The sequence below is a fragment of the Coturnix japonica genome, chromosome 1 (genome assembly GCF_054131305.1).
Source record: "Coturnix japonica strain WE chromosome 1, WE-NBRP24, whole genome shotgun sequence".
In the NCBI taxonomy this organism is placed as follows: Eukaryota; Metazoa; Chordata; class Aves; order Galliformes; family Phasianidae; genus Coturnix; species Coturnix japonica.
Window position 1 is genome coordinate 100,134,086 of NC_140663.1, and position 18,828 is coordinate 100,152,913.

The window sequence follows — 18,828 nt, forward strand, 5'->3', positions numbered from 1 at the left end:
AGATTCCTCATTTTTGAGTCAGAAAGGACTTTGAGACAAAAGCATTTGATCTGATTGCTTCAAGCACTTACTTAGCTTCTCTGCCCTCTCTGTCCTGGCGCTTTGGTGCTTGGCATGCTGTTTTACAGATATTTACATAATGAAGGTCGTTTCTTTGAGGCTGGATATAAGGATGCATTACAATTGTAAATTCTACTAATTGTCATAAAGCAGGTCTCAGAGCTTAGACAATGGCAAATCCTATTGTTCTATGTCCCCAAGAGATGTGTGAATTGAATGTAAATATATGGATGTATAGATTCGCAAGCCAGAATACAATAATTATTCATAAAAAGGTTTATTCCCTTTTAACCCACAAATGATGCTTAAGGTCACAAATCACAGACCTGTGAATGTGTAGTTAAGTTTCATTTGATAGACATGTAAAATAAACACATTAATTATGTGTAGTGTGACTTGTCCCCTTAGGTTTTATAGAGGTACAGTTTGGGCCAATATATATTCAGGAAAGTTCAAATTATTGCAGCTCTATACTTTTTTGCTCTGTTTCTCAACAAAGCACTTTCTGTCCCTTGTGTTTTCTGGAAGTTAAAAGATATGTGGTTTTCTTTCCACATATTGGTGCCTGTAATTGACTGTGACTTAAACCCATTTAAGCTCAGTGGGGAGCTTGGGAAAGAAATACCTATTAAAATAATCCCCAATGAAAGGTTTTTCAAGTTCAAACTAATAAAATAATATCAATTGACACAGATAGTAGTTCTCATCTGAGAACATAAACATTAACAAACCCTTTCCTTACCACTGAGAAAAAAGCATCCTTCATCTATATTGTGGGCAAGGAATGTGATGTCCTGGCCGGTTAGAAATTGTTAGAAATTAAAATTAGAAATATACAAAAAACATCTATTTGTGAGTATGTCAGTTCATGAAAAGACCTTGGCTTTAAACTAAATAAGTTTGTGAAAGATTGGACAAGGGGAGATTTTGTTGGCATATTTACATCTAGGTGTATGGAAGAGATATTTTTGCCAGTGTAAAAATGGTAAAGCATTATGTCATTGCTGATGCTGTACTATATCTACAAATGTCTCTAATTTAAATCTGCTCTAAGGCTGTTTGTGTGTGTTGTGTGTGTGCGTCTCAACTTGCTTCACTGTAGAGTTTGTGTTAGCATTGCAGAGATGTTCAGGTTTTTTTGCTGTGAATCTAAGGAGCGTGCAATGAAATGTTTGCAAGGTATGAGGGTATTTTCCAGATCTTCCAGATGGACTTCTGCAAGCTCCTTCTTCCATACATGTCACTGACTGCCCTTTCAGATGATATGAGACCTATTTTGCCTGTTGCTTTTGGTGTTCAATGGTAGGTAGTCCAGGAAGTGAATGGTCTTCGGCAAGTTGTTGTGTGGGTATAATAGGTCTCAGAGGCAGCAGCAAAGTCATAGTTTTGCTAGGAGCGTTTTTCCTAATAGTATTTCCTAATAGGAGTATTGCCCACTGCTGTGTCAGAGGGAAAGGTGTGGACACGGAGTCTGGATTCAACTTTCTCTCCTCTGGGCTTCAGCCTAGTTTTTGTTTTTCTTAATTTATATATTATTATTTAAATGGAGGCAACAAGATGAGAATTAAACCTAAGAGTTTTAAAATAAGAAAATGTAGTGGAGTGTCTTTAATCACAGAATCATAGAATTGTTTGAGTTGGAAGGGTACCCTAAAAGTCATCTAGTCCAGTTGCCTTACAAGAAGCAGGTTCACCTGCAGCTAGATCAGGCTGCCCTCAGAGCCCTGTCCAGCCTGACCTTGAATGTCTCCAGGGATGAAACACTGACCACCTCTCTAGGCAACCTGTGCCAGTGTCTCACCACCCTGACTGTAAAAAATTTCTTCCTTCTGTACAATATAAATCTCTCCTCTTTTAATTTGAAACCGTATTTCCTTGTTCTATCCCAACAGGCCCTGCTAAGAAGTCTGTCCCCTTCCTTCTTATAGCTCCACTTTAGATATTGGAAGGCCACTCTCAGGTTTCTCTGGAGCCTATTCTTCACCAGGCTGAACAGCCATAGCTCTCTCCCTTGTATCATTTTTCTGTGGCCTTCCTCTGAACGTGCTCCAACAGCTCAATGTCTCTCCTATACTGGAAGTACAGCATCCCCATCTGGATGCAGTACTCCAGGTGAGGCCTCACCAGTGCAGAGCAGAGTGGCAGCAACACCTCCCTGACCTGCTGGCCACTCTTCTTTGGATGCAGCCCAGGGTGCGGTTGGCTTTTTGGGCTGCAAGGGCATGTTGCTGGCTGATGTCCAGCTTCACATCCACCAGTGTCCCCAAGTCCTTTTCAGCAGGGCTGTGTTCTATTATTTCATCACTCAGCTTGTATTAATACTGGGGGTTGCCATGACCTGGGTGTAAGACTTTGCTCTTAGATTTGTTGAACCTCTTGAGGTTCTCTTGGGCCTGATGCTCAATCCTGTCTAGGTCTCTCTGAATGGCATCCCATCCATGATGACTTCCTGGACATGCTGACTTCACCCCACAGCTTGTCATCTGTAGACTTGCTGAGGGTGCACTTGATCCCACTGTTGATGTCACTGATTAAAATGCTGAAGAGCATTGGTTCCAATACTGACCTCTGAGCAACATCACTGGGTAGTAATATGGTACTTGCCAGAAGTGTCTTCTGTATTTCCAGCTGGATGTTTCTGAGCAGTAGGAAATCACATCACATCTGAAAAGATCTCACAAGACGGCATAGAAATGTAGTCCTTATATAAAATATTCTGACAAAACAAGCTTATTTCTGCCACAGGGACTGAGCAGGTTATGATTACTCTGGCTTTAACATTTAAGTGCCCGTTTCTTCTTATTTTATAGCTTTGTTTTCAGTAGCTTCTCATTTTGCAAAATTTAAGCTATTTGAGTTGTGATTTCCAATGTTGCTTATTCACTACAGTGAATTTTCTGTGAAAGCTCTGAGCAGTTTCAGGCCAGTAGTAGTTGCTAGGGCATCGACAGCTATTTCCTACCTTCAGAAGAGCTTGTAATGAAAGAGAACCAGTTCAGACATACTTGGAAGGGCAAATCCAGCTCTAATTGTAGCAAGAAGGGAAAGCCTGCTGGGCCCACTTGGGATCTGGGGCGAGCTCTGTGTGCCTATTGATGGATGCGAAATTAGGTCAAAACGCCTAGAAACTTCTAGGAGTGTGTGACATTTCTCCAAATACCAGATAACTATATTACTGGCAATGAAATGCAAATGAATGAAACTTTTTAATCAGAAACCTAGAGGCAATGCTTACCTGAGGAAATTTGCTGTAAGGGTAGGAGTTCTAGTTAGAATTGTTTTGTGCCAATTCAAACACATATTTAACGTGCACTCCTGTCCAAAATATGGGGAGGGGTCAGCTTTCCTCTTTTTAATACTAATCATAATTTTTGGAAAATGATGAAATAAAATCTACCCAGAAACCCTTGTAGAATCCTCAGGGAAGCAGATAAAGCCATCCCCATATGTCTCCTCTGTTGAATGAATAAGCAACGTTTAGGTGAATTAAGCAACAAGAGCTCTGCAGTTATCTTTGTCAAATAAAAAGGCCATGCTAGATCAGTTAATTAAAGGAAGGGCTGCTATGGGCTTTGTGCTGCACTCATACATGCAGTGAGGAAAATCCACCTCTTGAATAGGGGTCTGTTACAGCCAGTCATGTGGTTCTGACTATGAGTGAGATCTAAAATCAGAGAGCTTGGAGTTTACTTTCCATGGGAAATCCTTACATAGACATAAATGAATTTCATGGCTCAGGAGTACCAGTTGAACCTAGGAATTTAATGTGAGGTGAAATTAAGACCAAAACATATTGCATTTCCTACACTTTCAGTTTTGATTTCTTACTGTTCATGTCCTTTATTTACTGGGGTTGGACTAAGAAAGTTGCTAAGTGATTTTTTTAGTTGATACTGGTTTATTAATTTACTGTTGAGGAATTTTAAGGAGTTCTTGAAAACTGATATTTAGATTTTTACAGGCTTAAGACCCTAAACATATTTTTAAGGGTTTTGTCACAGTAACACTGGGAGGGGACATTGGAAAACTGGAAAGATCCAAACTATTCTTATTTTTATTATCCAAATAATTTTAAAAGAAATATCTGAAGGTCATGATACTAAACGCTGTCTTGATTTAAGTCCAGGCCAAGAGAAGATGGTCACTGTGGTACTATTATAGAATGGCTGATAATGCATGTTAATTGTAGAGAGTTTTCTTTGAGGTGCAGCTTTTCATTAGACACTGCTCTCTGGTACTGAAACTCGTTATTGTACTCATCACAAGCTGGTGACCTAAGGAAATGGAGCTAGACAAGGTAAACTGGGACTGAGGGTAGTCAGAAATTCCTAGTGTACAACAGAGGGATATAAAGCTGTCCCAGTACTTTAAGAACACAATCTCCTCCAAATGCGTAATCTGTTTCTCGTGCAAGACATGAGGCCCAGTATAGAAGTTTTAGGTCAACTGATTCGTTTACAGATTAGCCTCAGTGTTCTGAAAGAGAAGACTGTAGTTACTTACAGTCTTTAATTCCTGCTAAAGGATTATACTGGTAGATATGCTATTCCTACAATGTAAAATGTTTTTTTGGGTTTGCTGAATTAACCTTTGTCACAGAAAGGCTTCTTATGTGCTTCTAGTCAAAAGAAGAGATAGCTTTGAGTTTGTTGCAACTTATATTGCCAGTGATTGTGATCTTCATCTAAAATTAATACATTTTTCTTTCTCTTCCTGGATTACGTTACCATATAGTTTTGCAAATGCGTTGTAGAGTTGTGTCCCACTCTGATTTAAACATTGCGTGCAAGGCACTTACCATAGAAATCTCCAATAGAATGCGGAAAAAAGTGCAAGTGTTGAGGGGAGAAAAATAATGTAATTACGGGTAAACTAATTGTCATTTGTGAAATGACGTTTGGAAATGTGATTTTAATAGGTGTAATTTTAAAAGTCCAAGTCATACGTTTTCACAGAAAGACTTCAATTTTAGGTAATGGAATGTATGTTGATAGATGTTTTCAGGTGATGAATGTATGTTTTGTTTTATTTCCTTTGTTTATGTTTTATTTCCTTTGTTTATGTTTTATTTACTGTCTTGATCTTGGCACACATGATGTACTGACTGTTACAGACCTCTTACAAGAATGCTTTAAGCTGGAAATCTGGGTCAGAATAAAGCCATACAATAGATTTTTTTTTTTGTAATAGAGTTAGCATGTAATTTTTCATTATTCTGAACTGCTTTGTGGGTTGGACAGAGCATAGAGAAAGACACAAGTGTGTACTCTACTCTGTACACTACATGTGGGATCCAGTGAAATAAATCCTGTCCCAGTGAAAGTTAATAACAGACCAACTTGGCAAGCTCTTGACCAGTGTGAGAAAGTGTTTCCCAGCTGTGTATAATTTGTGTACGTGGTGGGTGTGTGCTGTTAATGTCAAATCCTTGAATCCCTTATAAACCCAATAGGTTTGGGAGGTAGATGATTCTCGTTGGACTTAAGGAATGTTATGGAAAACATTGTATATCTAGATCCTATTTAGTATGTACTGTCATGTTTGAAAGAACTGATCTCTTCTTTGTGCTTTTCTTTCAAATTCTGATTTCCAAAAGATGGTGACATACCTTGGTGATTCTATAATTGACATGAGAAACAAGGTTGTTAGACCTTGTAGGAGAACCATGGATTTCTTTCTTGTAAGCAGCTGTTCCTTTTGTTAGATTCTGGTTGGTTTTGTTCGTAGGACTTGCCCCCAAAAGATGTAGTGTAAATACACTGCTGTTTTCATACCTGTGTTTTCATACCTGTTTCATACCTGTTCATACTGTTCTTTTCATACGTGTGTTATCTCGCTATCTTCCTAGAAAGTTGTTTCATTCATGTCCAGAACAAGATTTTAAATTTAAATTAAATTTAAAAAATTGCTGGCCTGATTGAAAGAAAGCCATCGTTTCAATACATTTGATCACTTACATTTTCTAGAATATCTTCTGTGAAATAAGGAAGGCTCAAGTATAGCTAGAGAGATTTTCTGTGGCTGCTGCTTTCCCCCTGCAGTGGATAATGCTGAAAGTATTGGCTGTGTACTCGGGAAGTCTTCTGGTGACATAACGTCTATGTTCTCTGATGGCAATCATGTTTGCTCATTGGTATTGAAAGTGTATGAGTTGAGACTAGAAAAAAGGAAGAAAATTTAAAGAGAACACTAATTGGGGACGGGAGGAAAACAAGAAGTGGTGTAGTTAGGAAGAAAGAGAAATCAGAAGGCGGCAATCAGCCATTCATCTTTTAGGAGCTTGTGTACAAGATGATTCTTTACATTATTTCAATGTTCCAGATAAAGCTTAGGCTAATGATGATCACAGCACTGGGGTTGTTTACCTGTTGAATACAAATGCTGCCTGGGTATGCACTAATATGGCAAGATGAATAAGTGAATACTAATATTGTATGTATAAGTATCTTCTGCCCTTCCTATTTTGTCTTTGATCATAAAAACATTTTCAACATAGAGGAGGATTGGTTTTTGACACCTTATTGGATATCTTTTTATTGCTAGATTTTTAATGAAAGGTAGTAGTCATTTAAGGAAAGCAAGCAAGCAAATGAGTAAAAGGGAAAATGGTTCTGAAAAGTTTAAATGCTGGTCAGGGCTCTCTCCACCCTCCTCACCCAGTTACTATCCCATTCCTCCTCTAGAGATCACTGAAGGAAAAAGACCTCCTCTAAATCATAAGTGGAAAAGGTGAATTTGTGAGTCATTATTACAGATCATAATGAAAATCCAATTAACCAGTGATGTTTTGCAAGCAACAGTCTCATTATTACTGCACAGTTTTTTAGATGTCAGCTAGCTAAATGTCAACTTCTTGTTTTGCTTGCCAGTAAATATAGTAAGCTTTATTCATACAGATTTACTCTTTCAGTAAAATGCCTCTGTTCTGCACTGAGAAATTGTGAACTAGAAATCTTGACTTCCCACACCAGAGTGCTGACATGTTAGACTGTAGTATGCCTTAAAATGTGCATCATGCAAGACCAAATTGGATGTAACTAGGTCTGAATCTGGAATTCAAGGACTGTCTTTTCCTATATGTCTGTATATGCTGTGTTTGATGTCATACCGCTTTTAGTGGGAAAGGAACAAAATCATAGGGCTTTGCTTTTGATGTACTGGCTGCTACCATCCAAGTAGTTATTCGGGTGAGAGAGCAGAATTTTGTCATTGAAGCTGCACTGATTGGAGGACAACATTCTGCTCCAAGTCTGTGGAGTTGCATTAACTGAGGAGTATTAAATCTGATAACTGAGACACCAGAATCCTCATAAAGCACTCTGAAAAGACACTTAGAAAATGGCAGCAAGGCTTAAAACTTCAAAAATTTCTGAAGTGTTTCATACCGTGAATCAAGAGTGTGTGTACTTATGAATGGATTTCTGTTTGTGTAGTACGAGAGGTCTGCCACTCTCAGTTTGGCTTTCAGTAGTTATTGCAAAGAACTCAACATCATCCTCTCATGAAGGAACTGGTAATGTCTAATTGTCACCATTGTTTAGTGGAAATAAAATTTTATTGCCCACTAGACATGATTCTGAAGGATTCAGTAAACCTTTTTTTTTTTTTTTTTTTTTTTCAGGTTATAAGACCCTTTTAAAAGGAATTTCAGGGAAGTTCAGCAGTGGAGAACTTGTTGCAATTATGGGTCCGTCAGGAGCTGGGAAGTCAACACTCATGAACATTCTGGCAGGGTACAGGTCAGTAACATGAAAGCCCCAAGTAAAGTAAGATTGTCTAGCAAGAAGAGTAAGATTGTCTAGGAGAAAAGAACAGAAGAAATCTTACCCAGTGTTTATAGAAAATAAATATTCCACAGATTTTCTATTAGATTCTTATTGGTTTTATATATATATATATATGTGTGTGTGTGTGTGTGTGTGTATGTATGTATATGTATATGTATGTATGTATAATAATGTGTATATATATATATATATATATATATATATATATATATATATATGTTATATATATATTTTTTTTTCCCCTACTTTTCCTGTTGTGGTTGCATATGATTTATCTGTTAGCAGGACTGCCACGTAATGAGGACTTTGACTTAACAGGAGAAAGCAAGATTCATGCCTGGTTATTTTTTTTATTATTACAGGGAGACTGGAATGAAAGGAGAAATTCTCATCAATGGGCAACCTCGTGACCTACGCTCTTTTCGCAAAGTCTCCTGCTACATCATGCAAGATGACATGCTCCTCCCTCATCTAACTGTCCAAGAAGCTATGATGGTGAACTTCATTTTTAGCTGTAATTTATTTGAGTGGGAGAAAGTGGAAGATCTCTATTAGTGTGTTGTACATGCTCTTACTTCTAGCAACGCCATTTACTGTTATCTCTATTCGATCCTGCTCAATGAGAGCGTACGGACTTTGATAATGACTTGAATTCTGTTCCAGGCTCATTCATATTGTTATTCTGAGCTTCTTCTGCTTTACTACTTTCATTTTGTGATGAGCATTATGTTTTAGAATAAAATCTAAGGCTGCACTAAGTAGTCTTCCAAAAGAATGAGGCCTGCAATTCCATATGGAATGAGTCTTTATAGGAACCACTGTATTTCTTGGGTAGTGGTCAAGTATTTGCTTTCCTTTTCTCTCCATCTTCCATGCTCTGACTGTAAAGTCTCTATTTTGACTTTAAACATGGCCTCTCTCCTAGTTAACTCTTTAATAAAGGCATTGTATATAATCTTTTTGAGTTCTTCAAAAGAAAACAATCGGAATAGAATAATCCTATAATTACAGGCAACATAAATCTTCTTGCTGCTTATCGTAGCATCAAGAGGCTTACTAATTGCCACACAGATTAATCAGTCTAGAAAGGCCTGTCACTCAGTTTGAGAAATGGGGTGATTTTTCTGAGGTTGTTATCAAAATACATCTAAGGTTGCTCACACTGTATATCAGCATTGGCTCACAAATTTCAAGGTCAGAGAAATAAATGTAGTCTTGGCTATGCTTCATGTGGCTAATTTCCAGCAGAGACACTCCCCTGTGTGGAATTTTTCCTCTGTATTTGTTTGAATGTTGTAGTTAGAATCCCCTAGGATCACTTTTGTAGAAATGGGCCCAGGTGATACTTTCTGTCTAAATTAATCAATCAAGGCTCTGACAAAAATAATTTCTTAACAGCTTAATTGCTTCTCATAAAGGTTAATCAGAAAGTTTTGTGCAGCTACCTCTTAGGACAGCTATGGCATCTTTCACAAGATTATTTATTTTTGTACTCATTTGTTTACCTCCTGGAGGACAACCATTTTTTTGTTATCTTCATGGTATAGATGAAGCACAGATAATCTGTGCTTTGAGCATTGCCTGTGAAGCTAGCGGCTATGCAAAAACATGATTATTCTGTCTTCCTCTGATCTTCCTTTAACTTGCAAGACTGACTTTCTTTCTAATGTGACTTTTGTTGGATGCTGGATCTGTTCAAGTCAGATTACTCTCGTGCACATGCATATGTGATACTTGTGATTTGAACATTATAGTTCAGTGTAAACTGAATTAAAGAGGTCATAGAAATGGTACATAGGGAGGTTTTACCTGAGACATCCACTGTAATTGGTTGTCAAGCATCAGACCAGTTCATAACCAAATTCCTTTGTATTTTGCACTCCAGGTGTCTGCTCATCTGAAACTTCAAGAAAAAGATGAAGGCAGAAGAGAAATGGTATGTGTACTCTCCATCAAACAGAATTTTTGGGGATACCAAAGTGGTCTGTGAAGTTAGCACTCTGAAACTGATATTTTTAATCTAAAACTGAATTGCATTGGACTTAAAATAATGGAATAAATTAGAACCTCAAAGTTGACAGGTATCATTATAAGTGAAGACATAGTACAGATGGCATAAAAGTTGCTTAAAAAATGCCTGATGCTGATAATGAGTAGATAATTGCAAAAAATCTATCAAAATGAATTCACAGGTTTTGTAGGATTCCTTTTGATGTTACTTAACATGTAGGTTTTTTCACATGCATATCTGATGGCTCAGGCATTCTCATGACCTGAGGGTGTTTGTCGACAGCTCAGTGTGAGCCAGCAGTGTGCCCAGGTGGCCAAGAAGGCCAATGGCATCCTGGCTTGTATCAGAAATAGTGCTGCCTGCACGAGCAGGAAGGTGATCATCCTTTTGTATGTGTTCAGTTTTGTTCCCCTCACTACAAGGAAGACATGGAGGCCCTGCAGTGTGTCCAGAGAAGGGCAATAAAGCTGTGAGGGGTCTGGAGCAGCTGAGGGAACTGGGGTTGTTCAGTCTGCAGAAAAGGAGACTCAGGGAAGACCGTATCGCTCTCTACAATCCCCTGAAAGGGGGTTGTGGCAAGGTGAAGATCAGCCTCTTCTCCCAGGTAACTAGCAATAGAAGTAGAGGGAATGGCCTCAGGTTGCACCAGGGGAGATTCAGATTGGACATTAGGAAATACGTTTCCAAGAGAGTGGTCAGGTGCTGGAATGGGCTGCCCATGGGAAGTGGTGGAGTCACCGACCCTGCAGTTGTTCAAGAAATGTTTAGATGTTGTACTGAAGGTTATGGTTTACTGGGAAATATTGGTGGTAGGTGGATGGTTGGAGGTCTTTTCTAACCTTGGTGATTCTATGATTCTCTGTGGTTCTGTGTGTGGTGACATAAGTTAGTCATGTCTGGCTACAGTGAGTGAAGGCCTTTGCTCACTTGAATGCTTCAACAAGAAGTTGAAGTGTTCAACAAGAAGTTGAAGCACTCATTTTTCCAAAGGTTAACGAAAAATTCAGGAGTTCTTGTAACTACTGTAGAAATTTCTGTGCCCACATTTGAAAGTTTTGATTATTGTAGCTATGCTGATGAGCAGAAAGGATGTGCTTTGAAATCACGTTGCTCAGCTAGGCAAGATAATACAGTTGCACTTAAGGCAGAGGCTAATGTATTTGAAGCTATTTTATGTGTCCAAGGTTTGGGTAAGTAGGAAGCTAGGCTGAAACATGCATGTATCTTTTTGAAAACAGCTCAGGAATTAGTTGCACAGTTTACTCTTGCACATTCGGAGCACTGTCTTGCTTCTGGCTGTAGCTGTCATACGGTTTATCTGAGTGAGAGAAAAGCCATGGTGTATTTTTGCCTGTGGAGACCTATAACCTACCTGAACCTGCACTGTGTGCTCCTCACTTATCTGACTATCACAGTTCCTCCTGATTGTTTGATCTTACACAGCACTGTGTAAAGAAAAATGAAAATGTCTTGGAGGTATCCAACTAGTCATAAAGGCCGCTGACATGTTAGCTAATGAGACAGTGTTCTCACCTGACTTTGGTTACCTCAGTTATACTTCAAAGAGCTGTCGAAGTACCTTATCTCTCTATTTATTCTGCACATAAAAAATGTGGGCCTCTATGTATTCCAGAATACTCAGAGCTCAGGTGTCTGTCTCAGTTTGAGTGGTGTTACCAGAGCATGCTGAAGCATATGGGAGGAACAGTTCTGTGCTGCACAGTGTGTTTCAAAACAGTACATACCTGGGGAGGATTACGCCTGCAGCTAAAAATAAAAGAAAAAATAATGGCACTGTTGAAAATAGAGGTGGTAAAACAACACCAAGCAAGGAGATGTTGCGTAATTATTGTCTCTCATTAAAAAAAAATCTCCTTTTCAAGGTGAAAACCTCTACTATTTGGGAGTTGGTCTGAGTGTTAATAAGGATAATGTGGTAAGATGGTCCTACTGCTAATAAAAAGAAAGGGTCATATTTTCGCATTGGTGCATTTTGTGCTCCCAAAACCATACAGTTAACAGGTGAATTTGGGAGTAGTGCAGGCAGCTGGAAAAAGCCATGTAACAGAACTCAACTGAAACAAGTCTGCAGAATGAAGAAAGCAATGAGCATGGACATAGGGAAGACGTGGCCTGATGTTTCAGGAACATGAGTTACTTCTTACTCTTCCTCACATTACAGTTTGTTTTAGAATCACAGAATGGCCTGGGCTGAAAAGGACCGCAATGATCATCCAGTTTCAACCCCCTTGCTATGTGCAGGGTTTCCAACCACCAGCCCAGGCTGCCCAGAGCCACATCCAGACTGGCCTTGAATGCCTCCAGGGATGGGGCATCCACAGCCTCCTTGGGCAACCCATTCCAGTGCATCACCACCCTCTGTGTAAAAAACTTCCTCCTAATATCTAACCTATCCTATCTCAGTTTAATATCTAACCTCCCCTATCTCAGTTTGAAAACATTCCTCTTGTTCTATCACTATCCACCCTTGTTAACAGCCATTCCCTCTCCTGTTTATATGCTCCCTTCAAGTACTGGAAGGCCACAATGAGGTCTCCCTGAAGTCTTCTCTTTTCCAAGCGAAACAAGCCCAGTTCCCTTAACCTTTTTTATTCATTTTACTCTTCCACATCTGATTGAGACCTGAACTTGACTTTTTGGACTTAACCACTCCAGAGGAATATCTTGTTCTAGTAAGAGATGCCTCTGGCCTTAGCTGGCATTTTTATCCTAAGATCCACATGCAAAAGGAGAAGGGGAAACTACTTCTGATCCAACTGGGGAAAAGTATATCCTTTGCCTGCAGTAGGAAAATGGCATCTTCAGAGGTATAGCAGCCATTTCCATTGCTGTCTGCTGTCCATATTTATTTCCTAATTAATTGGAACATTCTAAAACTCTTCAATCTCAGAGAATTTGTGAAATGCAGAAAGAACTCCAGAAAGGTATGTGAATCAACATATGTTTCATTGGCTAGAATTGTTTTGGTTGACTCATGTATTTTTCTTAGGACGATAAGTGCATATTTTTTTATTGGGAAATGTATTTATTTAGAAACAAATGCTATTTCACTTGTACTTTGAAAGTCTTAATTTGTTTGCACTTCAGTAATTTAGGCCAACCTAGTTTTTCATGCTGTCACTGCAATTGCGAACAGCTCTTTGAGGAAAAGACTGAGTTGTATGCATTTGCACAATTCTTTTTAAAAGGGCACTCATTTTAGTATTACTGGCCTGTGCTGGAATAAATCATTCATTTTATTATTATAAATTGGTAAATGTTGATTATAGTTAAATTGTATGAATTTATGCACTTGTGTCAACAAGATTACAGATGCTTGTTTAAAACAGCCAAGGACAAGTCAAAGATCTCCAGTGAAGTTTCTGGTTTGTTTCTGAAGTTTCTGGATGATTTAGCATGTGTTATCCATGTTCCATAGTACCTTCCCTATTATTAAGGCAAGAGGTGGTTGGGCTCTTCTCTCTGAGAATGAGGATTGGTTGGTAGGTGGTTTATTACAGTAGCATAGCTTGGATTCAGACATTTTTATGTCTGTGTTTTTCTTGATGGCAAAGCATTGCTTTCCTTATGTAGGGCTACGAGTCCAAATCTCTAGTCACTGAAATGGAAAAATTCACAGCAGCTGTGATTGTTCTCCTTTGCTCTAAGGACCCTGGGACAAACTGCTTTTCCTGAGGCAGTACCTTGAGGAAATCCTAAACATCTGAGAATATATGTGACAGCTCAGTTGGCTCTGAGAAAATGAAAGCACTTAAAATCAATGGCCACACTTTAAAGAGTGGAGTTGGAAGAACAGATATGAGAACAGCTCAAGCCTGTATAGAAACTACTCATTTGAATTAAGCAGTTCCCCGGTCCCATGTAAATACAGCCTAGAAGTTCTAATGATAGAAGCTTATTGGTTTTGCTGTATTGTAGGTCTTCACATACTCCCAAGATCTTTTGATATCTGCACGATATCCAAGGAGCACTATGGAAGGTCTGATTATCACAAGAAAGGCTTTCTGCTGAGGCAAATAATGTAGTACAGACAAGTAGAATTTTTGGTCAAAATGTTTAGTGCTCAGTTAAGGCCCACTGAATCTAATAAATGTTTAACCTCTCTTACATTATAAGGAAATAGGCTTTGATGTAGAGGTGGTGAAACAAAATCACACTAGTTTACATTCTCCATGAAAATTGGTGGTATAGTAAAGAGTGTCTTTTCTGCTACCATGTTTATATTACTTCCATTGTTGTGCTTCTTCTAGGTAAAGGAAATATTGACAGCCCTTGGTTTGCTAACCTGTGCCAATACGAGGACTGGGAGTCTTTCTGGAGGCCAGAGAAAGCGTCTTGCCATTGCTTTGGAGCTGGTGAACAATCCTCCTGTTATGTTTTTTGATGAACCAACCAGGTATTTCAAAGGCAAAAATTAAGGACAGACCAATGTAGCTCATGCAATAGCACTGTGCTGCAAAACAGTTATTCACATCTAAGTTATTGGAAAGGGCTCATGTTGTATTGCATGCAAGTACTGAATAATGCCTCAGTGCTTTTGTTTCAGTACTTAGTGCCTTGGCTCACTTCTGTAAACATGAGACTATGGGTCTATAAGTGATATTTAAAGAAGACTTAAACTGAAACAGGAAGGGAAAGACAGAGGATATTGTTTTCAGATTGTATCATGTGAGCAGATTGTATCATGTGATTGTATCATTCCTCAAGCAAAAATAGCTTGAATATAAGCATTTTGAAGATTAACTTTTTGTAACAAATGTAGCATATTTTGGATCAGATTCTGTGATCAATTTAGGAGGAGGCTAGGAGGGCCATGAATATGTATCTATTCATTAAAGTTAGGCTCATTTAAATCTGTAGTTCTAAAATGCAGAAATCCCTTAAGGCAGTTTTGAGAATACTCCTATTTTTCATTCTTGGGCATGCTTCCAACTTAATTAAAAGACTGATGAGAAATACAAGCATAGGGTTGGCATATGATAAAATTAAACTGTTATAGAGAGAATTTATAGAAAGATAATAGTGAGATACCAAAGTATCGAATACATGTGCTAGTTCTGAGTGTGTATGGATCTATGGATAACAGATTTCTTTTCTCTCATTCAGTGGCTTGGATAGCGCATCATGTTTTCAAGTTGTCTCTCTAATGAAAGCTTTAGCCCAGGGTGGCCGGTCCATCATCTGCACGATTCATCAGCCCAGTGCTAAACTCTTTGAGTTGTTTGATCAGGTATAATTCTCACTCTTTTTACATGGTTTAAGACGGTTATACTTTCCAAGCTACATTCTCTAAGTAAAAACATAACTCTTTGGTTCCAAATCAAATACATAAATAAATCGGAGTAAAAAATACTTTTTATTATGTTTCCTTTCTTCCTTCCTTCTTTCCCTCCCTCCCTCCTTCCTTCCTTCCCTGCCTATTTCCATTATTTAATTGCAATATTTTTAAAGAATCTGTCTGATATGATTGTAAAATGGTCATTATCACACTTAGGAATTTTATATCTTCACCTACTACTGTTTCTGGGCACGGTGCTGTCAGTAAAGTAAATGAGAGGTAATTCCAGAGCAGTAGAAATGTCTGCAGTTTTATAGTATGCATTCTTATTTTAATTGCACAGGTGTAAATTCAGAAGTGTTTATTGGTAATAATAATTGAAATGAAGTCAGTTGGAGATCTTTTCTCCAACCTAACAAGGTGTGAACCATGTGCTTTTAGGTTAGATTTTAGATTTAAATTCACCTGTATCTTTTTAGGATATCTAAATTAGAGCAAAGAGAAAATTTACTACATCATAGGTGAACAAAATCTTGCAAGATATTACCAGTGGGTAAGGTGGGGGTTATTTAATGCCGACAGTGCAGCAAAAAGTGAGGATAATCAACCTGTTTCCTATTGCTGTGCTGTTTCACCTCTTCTCTTCCTACATTCACCAGCCTCATCTCCCAGCAAAAAATAATAATCTATAATATATGGAGATTAGATGACTTGGTTATGCAGTTTCTTGCCTGATTTCAACATGTGTCTAAGGCTTGAATTAGTCTGTTTCTGAGTTAATGTGCTTTTAAGTCCTGGAGGGAAGCATTTCATCTTCCAGTAGTTGTTATTCCGTACAAATAGTTCCAAATGGTGACAGATCTTCCTGAGATGTTTCTCTCACTGGGCCAACAAGAGTATGTTATGTTTGTGGGTTGTTGGCATACAGTTTGGGTGTTCAGATATTATTACATGATTTCATATTGTGATTCTCTTTTCTTTGCTTTGTGTTCCAGCTCTATGTTTTAAGTCAAGGTCAATGTATTTACCGGGGGAAAGTATTAAACCTCGTCCCTTACTTAAGAGATTTGGGTTTGAATTGTCCAACCTATCATAATCCTGCAGATTTTGGTAAGGAGACTTTGAATAATTTGTTTTGTATTTGGCTAACACCTTCAGGATAAGGGGAACTATGGTGTAGTTTATACTTTTGTACATACATGCATTGATACATACATACATATGTGCCTGAGTACATATATCTACCAAAACTGGTATTAGAATCAATGGGATTCTTTCTAAGCAATTTGAATGCCATCTGGTGGTCGAATTTAGTGACTGTTTCACTCTGGTGGAAGTGCACATTCATGAAATAAAAGGTTAAACATATCGTTGTATATTTCATAGTAATTTAATCTTAAAGATTTTTCAAAGTGACTCCAGTATTCTAGTGTTTTGGATTGTTTGTTTTTCTGGGTTTTTTTGTCTGTTTGCGTTTTAATTATTTTTCATGAACAGTAGCATGGTATCATACAGCTTGAGATTTTTCTGTTGTTCTTTCTTCATTCCAAAGATGAACTAGGGACCACAAAATAGACCTTTGTCACTTTTGATTGCCAAGACTGTTCCATATTTAATAATTTTCATCTAAAATGGTTAATTTAACTATGAAAATCAAGAGAATTTTCTGAAGATATATAGGAAAATACACTTAGATTTTATATATATATGTATGTATTTTATATATATATATATGTATACATATGAGTTTAGATTATAGCCCTTTTAAAAACAAACTCTACTACTTTTAATGCTACAGAATCAAGGGAACCTAATAATAAGGCCTGTAACTAACCTGTAGTATAAACCTGTAACTCATCTTCTGATTTGTGTAGTTATGGAAGTAGCATCTGGTGAATATGGAGACCAGAACAGCCGACTGGTAAGGGCAGTACGGGAGAGGATATGTGACACAGACTACAAGAGAGATGTTGGTGGTGAGAATGAGTTGAATCCCTTTCTCTGGCACCGGCCCTCTGAAGAGGTATTTTTGTATATCACAACTAATGGGTATGGCTTGAGGTTGGAGAGGGAGGAAGAGAATTTAAATCCTCAGTCAGTGGAGGAGTTTTCTGGGCACATTTAGATGATGAGAATGGGGTTTTGTGAAAGAAAACTAAGCAAGACGCTGCGAAGAAAGGAGTTTATTCTTTCATGTTATATTCTTTCTGCAGGATTCCTCCTCCACAGAAGGCTGCCACAGCTTCTCCGCCAGCTGCCTAACCCAATTCTGTATCCTCTTCAAAAGAACTTTTCTCACCATCATGAGGGATTCAGTAAGTCTGCTTTGATAGTACCTTTGGAGCCTAAAGGTCTATTCAGTTAGTTGCAAGGCATTGTAACAGTGCTTTAAGGATCTTGTCCACAGCCCATGCATGAAGACTGACAACAAACTTTGAAGTAAAGACTCTTCTCTTTCAATCTTGCTATTAATTGTACCACCTTAATTGTGAACAGCAGTTTTCATAGTAGAATTCAAACACATTCAGGCTACAAACCTAAGGCTTGAATTTTTTCTGTGCTGTATAGTTACTTATACAAACATTTATCCTAGTAAAAAGTTATAATGACAGTGTAGAGCTGAACTGTTTGTGAATTTAATTGTTGGGAGCACTTGTAATCGATGCTCCTGCTGTGAAAGGTCCTCTAGATATGAATGTCCCTCTACCAACAGGCACAAGTTAAGGAAATGAGCTTCCTCAAAAGTAGACTTTATGCGAGAACTCATCCAAGGGACTCATCAATGTTCTGTGTCCTTGGCCAAGTGGTTTTGTCAGTAACTAATTTGCAGTCTGCTAAATCTGAGGGAGGTTTGTTTGCTGCTTTTTCTGTGTTTTTGAAGGTTTTCAGTACTTCACATGAGAGTGGAGAAAAGACAGCACAGACACTAGCATACACATTAATTAGACATATCTGTCTTTAAGAAAGGGGAAAGCCATAAAATATATGTATGAGGTAGTTAGAAACCCAAAAGTGCGTTAGTCAGATGGAGCTCAGCATGAGTGAATTAGCCTTGCAACAGAGTAAGCTGAGTTACACTGAGCTCCAGATGCTGTGACTGTGTTGTTCTTGCCCCTCACCTAGGGATGTAGCTTTTTAGGACACTATAGTTTACAGTATAGGCATGTACACAACTGCAGGCTTTTGATGAAATCTGCTGGGACTCTGTGTCCAGGCCTCCACTGTCAGATAACAAGTGTTACTTCTTTTTTAGACAGAGAAACACTATATTGAGTGTTATAGTAAAAGCAAGTAGCTGTTTTCCCTAGTATGGTAGTTGGGAAGATATGGTAGAACCATGCTGTTACAGTGGTTATAAAGTGTCTTATTTCCAGACCATATATGTTATGTTGGGAGCGGTGAGGTGCTGGCACAGCTGCCCAGGGAGGTTGTGGTTGCTCCATCCCTGAAGTGCTCAAGGCCTCATCTCCATCTAGGGGAAACTGTGGCTTATTTTAGAACACTTAGGTAGAGAAAAAGAATTGTTTTTAAGAATTATTGCAGGTTTTTCATACTTCATTATTTTCTTTATTCATCCATGTCTCTTGTAGGACTACTGTCTTGCAGAGAAGACACAAAAGGCTTATGTATACCTGATTAAGTTGGTTTGGTCTTCACAAAACAGAAAAACA

The 18,828-nt window shown here is 38.3% G+C and overlaps 1 protein-coding gene across 1 annotated transcript in view; it reads left to right on the forward strand.

The window, feature by feature from the left end:
• ABCG1 (ATP binding cassette subfamily G member 1) overlaps positions 1 to 18,828 on the forward strand; it is a 52,893-nt gene that overhangs the window by 25,331 nt on the left and 8,734 nt on the right. Inside the window, exons 3-10 of the mRNA XM_015883181.3 lie at positions 7,682 to 7,799; positions 8,210 to 8,342; positions 9,733 to 9,783; positions 14,130 to 14,275; positions 14,986 to 15,109; positions 16,153 to 16,267; positions 17,032 to 17,180; positions 17,371 to 17,472. Coding sequence (XP_015738667.1) covers positions 7,682 to 7,799; positions 8,210 to 8,342; positions 9,733 to 9,783; positions 14,130 to 14,275; positions 14,986 to 15,109; positions 16,153 to 16,267; positions 17,032 to 17,180; positions 17,371 to 17,472 — 938 coding nt within the window. The remainder of the gene's footprint in view (positions 1 to 7,681; positions 7,800 to 8,209; positions 8,343 to 9,732; positions 9,784 to 14,129; positions 14,276 to 14,985; positions 15,110 to 16,152; positions 16,268 to 17,031; positions 17,181 to 17,370; positions 17,473 to 18,828) is intronic.